The 9,765-nt window shown below is 33.2% G+C and overlaps 1 protein-coding gene across 1 annotated transcript; it reads left to right on the top strand.

Moving 5' to 3' along the window:
- Positions 1-6,459: 6,459 nt before the first annotated feature.
- On the top strand, positions 6,460-9,172 carry LOC118755473 (serine/threonine-protein kinase S6KL-like; the record flags this gene model as incomplete). The annotated part of the gene is made up of 2 exons (XM_036490305.1): positions 6,460-6,804; positions 8,300-9,172. Coding segments are annotated over 2 exons (447 nt in total), but the record flags the coding sequence as incomplete, so codon positions are not given.
- Between the last annotated feature and the right edge of the window lie 593 nt (positions 9,173-9,765).

Genomic DNA, 9,765 nt, shown 5'->3' with positions numbered 1-9,765 from the left:
TGTTGAAATAATAACATTTTTAATTCAATTTTCGGTCGTTTTTTTTTTAGCACATTTCATAGAATTGAATAACTCAGCTAAATATATTTTAGGCAATTTTAATGTTCAATTCACCATGGAAAAGATATTTCCTACTGCCATCGATTTCGGGTTCCTTTGAAACATGTCAGCTCTTCTCGTGGTCATTCACACTGCTCTAAGTTTTTCTGATAGCTCAGTTTCTCAAAAAGCTTATATAAACTTACATAATATGCAGAAGAATGAAAGTCTAAAGGAATTGCACTGAAGTTTTTTCAGCTATGGCAAAAGAATCAAATTAATCAAATTTTCCTAAAATTTTTTATCAAACTTTAAAGCGTTTATTTCTTAATCGTTCAATAAGTTAATTGTAAAAACAAATATTTTTAAAGCAAGCTTTCTAAATACATAGATATGAACGAAATACGAGCATAAATACTGGTTCACCAAATATATCGGCAACTAGTTAGTACACGTTCTAAATATGAGCCAAATCGAACTACAAATACGGGTTTTTCTAATATCTCGACTCCTGTGCCACCTATCGGATTAATTCTTTCGTATTGCATTGCCATCGGGTTCTGAGCCCACTGTGAAGTTTCAAAGTCTATGGGTCATCGAGAAATTGGTCAAAAATTTAATGAAAAATTTGCCCCTAACACACATACATATGTACATACCGAGCAAGTTAAATAAAAGCTTGTAATAAAATTCGCCCATTTTTTGTAAGTACGTTTATTTGAATTTTATTTAAAATACAGAAAATTTTCCTTCAAGCATAACTTGGCTAAATGGCTGATTTATTTGCACTTTTAACACACATCCATATTTTTATAAAACTTGCATTTCTAATTTTGATTGAATTGCATACAAAAATGATTCATTTTTAACATTCAGAGGAAAAATTGGGAGTTGTAGAATTAGTCAAATTTATGGAAGGAAGAGCGATTGTTTTTTGATTTGATGTTTTGGGAGGCAGTCTAATATATGTACATATGTATGTACGAACAAATGTTTGCATATGTATGCATGTATGTACGTAGGAGCAAAGGAAACGCAAAAAAGAGCTACTGGTATAGTTGACATGTGAATGTATGTATGTACACAAGAAATAGCAGCGTTTCAGCGAAAAATACTAATTTGGTTGGCGTCCGTTTAACGTTAACTAATTGAACCTAATTTACATGCATTATCACTATCTAAACCAGCGCGTCAGCTAAGACTCGCTAAAAGCTTAACGCCACTAGAAACTAGAACTAGTGGGCAGCAGGCTATCAACATATGTATGTACTATTCAATGTGCCCACAGAAACTTAATCCATATGTACCCAACAGGCAATTTTTGTTGTCGGGAATATGAAAACGTCTCGCCCTCGGCAATAAAATTTATAAACAGTCACTCTAAAAAAGCGTCCGCCGAAGGTAACTCGCCTGTTCGAATCGTTTTCTTATTACCTGAATGAGTCGATTTCTTATGGCTTTATTATTGTTACAGGCGATATTTGAGCAATAATTACTCGGAAAAATTTTATTATTTTTAATACATATTTCATTTATTTTTGAACACAAAATTAGATTTTTGTAGAATGCTGTTGGCGCACAATTGGCAATTTGTCATTTTTTTTTAGATATTCCTAAAATGACGTGAAAGAAACGATGTTGCCGATTTCTCAACATTGGCGATTGTTTCCTATTTCTCATGTTCTGCATGGTGGGTATAGAGGTATGTACGTAGGTGTGTATGTATGTTGTTTGTGTACACTTTTAAGTTTCTGCTACACGTGTAGTCTTTTGTGTATCGGCTATATACATAAATAGTACCTACATAAGTCTATATACAATACCTAGGCAGCAGCCTCAGCTTGACCATTAACCTGTCTTCGCTCGCCTTTCCTCATAATTGCATACATACATACTTGCCTACATTCACACATCCACACACGTATGTGCAAACACAGCGAGCTAGGGTTTTAAATTATTTATAACGAAGCGTGACTTTTACTATTTGAATGATTCACATTTGCGACGCGTAATTTCGCACACCTTTATTGTTTTCTTTATTTATTGTCTGCGTCTTTATTACTATTTTAATGTTTCTATTTGCGTATCTTTTCTAACCTAGTAAAACTCAGAATAGCTACATATGTATGCATTTATAGCTTTTTCAAGTGCGGAGCAACTTTAATAGTAAATCCGCCCTGTACTTGTCTTTATCGCATTGAGAAAACTATGTCAGACTGGAAGAAGAGTACATATCGTCGGTCCCTACGAAGAGTAGCACATTTCACTATTCGCGTGGAAGAGTAGCACATTTAGGGTTTAAACTAAATCATAAAAGCATAATTTATATTCAAGTGCTTATTTTATATTTCTATAATTCTATTATGAAACTCATGAAATTCAGACGGCATATAGCGTTTAGTGATCATTTGCCGGCGATCATCCACTTTTCTTTTTTTTTAAGGCATTTTTCCCCTTTAAGCTTTATGCAATTCATATTGTTTTATGGTTAACCATTGAAATTTTGTTTACAGTATGTTCAATTTCAATTAAAATAAAGTTCATTTAAAAAAAAACCATGTAAACCCACGCTTAAAATTTTGTAGAAATCTAAAAAAAAAATCAACTAATTTTCATTAAAATTTCAAATTTTGTTTACTCAGAAGTGTTACAATTTTTTTTGAATATGAAGCTTTATAGCCGATTCAATTTTAGTGTGATAATGTGCAAGTTTCAAGAGCCTTAAAACCTTTGATTCTTTTTGTCGCATTCGCTACCATATAACGAATAAACACAATTTATTTTTATATGGAAGAAAACCGCAACAACAGAAACTTTTAGCCACTTGAAACTTGCAGATTATTGCAATAAAATTGAAAGGGCTTTAAATCGATGTACTCAAAAAATTCTGAGAAAATAATTTTGACATTTGGATGAACATTTTTAGTTGTATACAAAGTTTGAATGAACTTTATTTTAATGAAAATTCTTAAAAATAAATAAATTACCATAAGTGGAAAACAATATCGCTTTGAAATGAGGTGCTCTTGATATGACTGCATGTACATTAGGGTGGTCCAAAACAGTAAAGTCGGAATTGTAATGCTCTCACCTCCTAGGATTGTTCTATATAGAAAAAAGTGTACCCCTATTTTTTTAATTTTAAAATCAAAAAATATTTAGAGGTCGCTCAAAGCGCTCAAAGTTTTCCATGTATTTTTATATGGGGAAAAACAACTTTTCGTAGAAATGGTATAGAATTCTTGAAAATCAATATTTTTCGATCGGAAAACTCTGGTTCTCTTCAGGAGACTTACAATAATAATACCCAAGTATTTATTTAACCATTTTTTAATACTAACGATTTTTTATTTGTCCACCCATTGCATTTTTCGAGGTTTTTGTGGGTTTTTGGCGGACCTACAAATTATAGTTGCGATGAAAAAAATGGTTAAATAAACAATTGGGTATTATTATTGGGAATCCTGCAGATGAAAAGAGTTTTCCCATAGAAAAATATTAGTTTTTTTTTTAATTCCAAACGATTTACTCCATTAAACTCTGAGCTTAGTTGAGGAGAAATAATTATGTTTGGTTTTTGTACGGCTGCTAGTACCACTTTATTTAGATCGTGAGTAATTTAACCGGCAGTTGTCTTAAGTATCTCTTATACGTGGCAAGAGCAATCCCTTTTGAAGTCTGTCAAACTCAAGAATTTCCCAAAAAGATCCAATAATTTTTTCAGGGCATATGTATGTGTGAACGAAGAAAATACTAATTACGAACACAGCTACATACATATGTACGTAGATGCTTAAACAAGTGTTTGCTCTCAACAAATTTACCTAAAGCACAATAAAATTACATATCTACTGTTTTGGTGCGACTGCTAACATCGGGCGCCTAAATGCATGCTATATAAATTTATGAAATTTTTGCATATGCACTTCTCAACTGCCACTTAATAAAACTTTCTTAAGTTGTACTCCCTTATTCTAGAACCCGATTTTTCGTTATTCGTAATTCGTAGCTACGTTACGAAAATCGTGCTGCAACCCTTGCATTGCCACCTATCAGTGGTTTTTCGAAGACAGTTGTATGAAGGAAAAAAAGTGGAAAGGAATTAAAAAAACACTCATCAAGTGCTTATTTATAGTAATTTTTTTTATTACATACATATTTAGAATAAAACGATGGATTCTATTGCATTTGCAATTATAGCAGCGAAGTAAGATCGTGCTATGGAAATGAATCCACAAAGATTTGCGTCGGTTGTCGGGCATAGTAACCATGGACGCATCTACATATGTCAGCTTCTGGTTGAATTGTTGAACCAAAAGCCATAACTCCTCCTATGCCTGAAGAACTGGTTCTCAATCAGTGTTGCCACTATTGGCCTTTTACGACCAAATTTGGTCGGAAATAAGAATCAAAAATTTTGTACGCCCAAATATGGCTTTGAAAGTCCTTCACACAATTTTATATCCCGCGAACATCAAGCCTGTTTTAGTGCTATTCAAGACCTTTAATTTAAGTCTAGGTAGAAGTCTCTAGGCGCTTTGAGAGCTAAATTATAACGATTCTGAAGTTAAACTTCGAAATTTCATTCGACATTTTACGCAATTTTTTTTTTCTAATTTCGGAGTAAAAACTTGTGCAGCAGTTTCGAAGTTTGGCTTAAAATTGTTATAACTTAGCTCTCAGACGGCCTAGAGGCTTCTACCTTGGCTCAAATTAAAAGTCTTGAATTGCACTTATTGTTCGAAGGATATAAAATTGAGTGAAGGATGCACAGCTGCATGTATTCAAAACATTTAATCTTATGTAGCTATATATGTAGCTATATGTATATATATTTATGTAGCTATTTCAAATTTGCACTTTATTGTACTAAAATTTAAAGAGCTGCGTACTCAAAAAAATTCTAAAAAAATCTGATTAAACAGTTTCCAATTTTGATGAACGTTTCTTAAAATTGTGGAAAAAGTAAAAGAATCGGCTAAGAACCGGCCAAAAACGGCGATGCCGATGCCGATGCCGATTATTTTGGCCGATACTTGCCGATGCCGATTAATCGGTCGGACTCTACTCAGATATGTGTTTTTGAGCTATAACTCTAACTTCATATCTAAATTATAAATTGTATGCGTGCTATATATTAAAATGAACCTATATCAGTTGTATGGGAGCTAGATGTTATAGTAAACCGAGTTCGATCCTTTTAAGAGATAGTGAATTTAAGCAATTTTTCATGTACCGCTATTTCGAAAAGTGAAGCCAATCGGGGAAAACTGGGGACGCCATTGAATTTAGAAGGCTCCAATTATGTTGGACCGACTATCAGAACCTTTGTCGAAAAACAGCATCATTAAAAGTAGTAAATCGGGGCTTTTACACACTTCTAGAGAAAATTTTTTGAAGCATTTTACATGTATACATATGTAACGTTATAAGTACTAGTAATTATAAAAAGATTTAGATCGTTTCGACGTATTTTCCAAATGTGCCTTCAATTAAGATTGATTCAAAACTTTTTTTGAGTCTACAAATATACGTCTATGAATTATATCCAAAAGCAAAAGCTTAATATAGTTTACAACAATGAAAATAAAGCTACATAAATAACACAACGGTTAGCAGCTTTTTAGACTTGCCCATATGCGAAAGGCAAATTTAAAAGAACACCGACTAATATTTCCTGCAAACACACATCAATTTACATCTTTTATCTCGCTTTCGACACAGAATTGTTTCCGTACAAAATTACGCAAAAAAGCTGTCAATTTCTTACTCGTTCGTTTTTAGGCATGTCATTGTTACGAGTTTCGAAAGTTCAAAAATACGATTCGGATTGCAGCATACTATTTATACGATTCGTAGTAAAATCCGAATACGAAAGTGTTGCAGAATAGGGGTGATAAACTCGTGGCACTTCAAAGGATGCTCGGCCTAGTTTGATGCATCCTCTGGACACTGCTTTCGGGGCATTTTGCGAACTCTGCAGGCTTACAACCATGCAGAGGTGGTAAATGAACTTTACCATTGGCCACAGTGCCTACTCACCTTTTGTGATCAAATAATTTCCTTTTCATCTACTGTTTACTACTTTCATTATTATTTTTAAACGACTTCAAAAAAAGCGGTTATCAATTCGACAGAATATATATATATATTTTTTTTAAGGTGTATTACCGCATAACTTTGGACCACGTGAACCGTTTTCGATAATTCTTTTTTTTTCGGAAAGGGTGTATCACACTGGGGGCATATTCCAGTTTTTGTACGAATCGAAAATCACGAAATTTTCCTAGCATTTTCTATGCAAAAATTTCAAATATTCGATTCGTACGAATACATGACTACGCCTCACTAATTTGTAAATTTATTGTTGATTTTATTTTATCATTCAGTAATAAATTTAAGTACAATTAATTTTTTGCTCTTTATTTTCAAAAGACTCCCGATATTCGCACATTTCTGGACATTGCTTTGCCTGCAGCATATATTAGAAAAGGAGATAGTGTTGACCAAGCTACAGCACCTTCAACAAAACCTTCAAAGGATGAAGATATATCCAGACATTGTTTGTTTGAGGAAGAGCAACATCGTGCTGTTCTAACGCATAGCTTCTTGCCACTCGAAATCGAAGAACTACCACATGAGGCCAAGGATGTACTCAAACGCTTGCTAGAGGTGGATCCAAAACAGCGTTTGCATTCGGTCTTGACACTGCAAAAAATCGCACTATACAAAAATTTTAAAATTGATTCAAAATATTTGCTAAATGTAAGTTGATAGTATGTAACTGTGTTTCTTTTAACGCACATATCTATGCGCAAATCTGGCGGCACACTTATTCCATCGCGAAATTGTATTTAAATAAAAAACTAAGAAAGATATCTATATCTATGTATGTACTTATGTATACATATTATAATCTATAAAGGAAAGTCGAGATTCTTTGAAATCTTGAAAACTACGGAACGGATTTGGACAATATTTTCTCTAATATATTCTTAGCGATAAGAGAGTGACCTTTTGGTATTTAACATTTCTATAGGGTTGCCATCTTTATAAAATATTATAAGATTCGCACCATTTCGCTGAAGTGAGATGTCAAATGAAAGGCTTTGGCCGGTAGATGTTCAATAATGTTTTATCTTTTAAGTAGGGTTGCCACCTTTTTAAAAATTATAAGATCTTCACCGTTCGTTGGACTAAAAAATTACGTACCAAGTGAAAAGATATGGTCTCCGGATGTGCAATAAGCTTTTGTTTAATTTTAGTGGGGTTGCCACTTATATAAAAATTAACACCCTACATACATATGTATGGACATATGTATAATACGTGAAGGCATTATTTGTTAATTACATCAGATTTGCACAGTTCATTCGATTAAAAAAAAAAATAGGTTTGAAAGAAAAGGGCTTGGCCTTCAGATGTGCAATAAGGTTTAATTTTTCGAAGAGGGTTGCCACCTTTTTAAAAATTATGAGATCTTTGCCGCTCGTTGAATTATGAAGATGATTAAAAATTATGTGACTTAATTTTGTTAACAATATACAACATTTAATTTAAAGAATCTATTTGTACAAATCGAATGTAATTAACAAGAAACGCCTTGACGTATTATAAGTAAGGTAGTAGTTTTTAAATAGGTGACAACCCTACTAAAAAATAAAAGTTTATTGCACATCCAGAGACCGTTTCCTCTCACTTGGTACCTATTTTTTTAAGTGCAATGAACGGTGAAGATCTTATAACTTTTATAAAGGTGGCAACCCTACTCAAAAATAATACAATATTGAACATCTAGAGGTCAATCCCTTTCAATTTAAATTTCACTTTTTGTAATTCCACGAACAGATCTTAACATTTTTTAGATGGGTGGCAACCCTATTAAAATTGTAAGTACCAAAGGTCACTCTCCCATCGTTACAAATTATAAAAGAGAAAAACTGGACCGAATTCGTTCAGTAGTTTCCGAGATTAGCGTGTTCAAAGAATCTCGAAACATAAAAAAAATATAAAAAACTGGAAGGGCGTTTTAAAAAGTAGCATGTAGCTTCGTTGTTTTTGGTACTAGTACTTTAAAATTTTTATTGAATCTGTGAAAAACACAGTTTCCGAAAAAGTGTTGGTTAGGCCTTTGTGAATTAAGCTATGTATGTGTTTTTTACTCTCCTTTCAGCTCAATGATTTATGAAAGTTATCTTTTAATTAACTGTGTATACTCCATTTGTGAATACTTCTTTACCAACAATAATTTTATTTGCAGCTCCGTCCAATGGATCTGATAAGCCCTGAAGATATTGTTGCCTTTACACATTCCTCCGAAGACGAAAGTGACTGGGAAGAAAGACAATTTTACAAATTTTAAATCCAATAATTAAGTAATATCAGTCAAGTATATACTTCTATTTAATACAAAAGGATTCATGTATGAATTCCTGCAGAACAAAATGTGTCATATACATACGTACAAAAAATTTCGATATAACGGAGATGAAGGGTTTGAACAAATGCTACGTTATATTTACAGTTTCGTTATATTTATAGAATATCAAAACCTCGATATAACGAAATTTGCAAAATTAAAAAAAAGTGTTATAAGCAGATCTGAGCGACACCTACTGCGAAGTACCCTCCGGGTAACGTGGTGTGTTCGTATACACGAAGTTGCAAGCGAAAATTAATTACTGCAATGAATCGCTTAAAGGCCAGTAAGCAGCTCTCAAGAAAATGGTCAAGAAAAAGTTGCCATTATTCCAAGGAATTTTGACATCTGATAATTCACCAGCCTGTTGCCACACACTTTCCTCAAGAAATAATGGAACGGGTATATATATGTATACATCTGTTGCAAGCATGGGTTGCCTTTTGTTCTCTTTTCACAAAACAACTTTAGATAACTGTAGTAGAAAGCGTAGCAAATTTCTTAAGAACTGCGGACTGCTGTGGAGCTTTTTGTTGGGAAAATCTCGCAACAAGGAGGTTTTTTCAGGGTCCCAGCAAAAATTTCGTTTTATAAAGATTCGTTATATCGAAGTTTCATTGTACTATAAATAAAATTTACGGTTTTTTGAAAATTTGTGTTTCAGAGTTTTAGTCCTATAATACAAATAACTTAATAAAAACATAATAATCTGAAGAAAATGAGTTGCAGAATGCGGTACAGAAGCAAAAAAAAAAATAATAAAATTTAGTACATAATATGTATACGTAGCCTCTGTAGGGTATAATTACACGGTGCTACAAAAACAAATTGGTTGCATCTACTTTTTATGTCCTGTAGTCAGGGCCGTTGAGAGAAAACTCGGGTCCGGGGTTAAAAAAAATCACGGGCTCCCATATATAAAGTGTAAAAAGTTAAAGGCATATGGCCCAAATCGCCGAAAACGAAACCGAGGGGAACAAATTTTTTTTCTCAGGTTTGGCAGATTTTTGATTATATCTGGGTCAAACATATTCTGAGGTATATACAAGACAATATACATAAATATTAACACGAATCACCTTCCCTCCCTTCCAAATTTAAATTAAATTTCGCGTCGATCTATTCGTGGCGATTTTTTTAGATTTTTTTGGATGTACATAGCTCAGTGGTTAACGCTTCTGACTTTGAACATCGATTACGCAGGTTCGATCCCTGCTGAAGTCTAGAAAAAAAAGAAGTCTGACGAGGAGGTGGTGGAGGAGACTTTGTTGCTTTTTCAATTTTTCCTAATAAACAATCGTGGTACA

Source organism: Rhagoletis pomonella, unplaced genomic scaffold (genome assembly GCF_013731165.1).
Source record: "Rhagoletis pomonella isolate Grant_MI unplaced genomic scaffold, Rhpom_1.0 Rhpom_scaffold_06370, whole genome shotgun sequence".
In the NCBI taxonomy this organism is placed as follows: domain Eukaryota; kingdom Metazoa; phylum Arthropoda; class Insecta; order Diptera; family Tephritidae; genus Rhagoletis; species Rhagoletis pomonella.
Note: the sequence above shows the minus strand (reverse complement) of the source record. Positions and strands in the feature narration are given on the sequence as shown.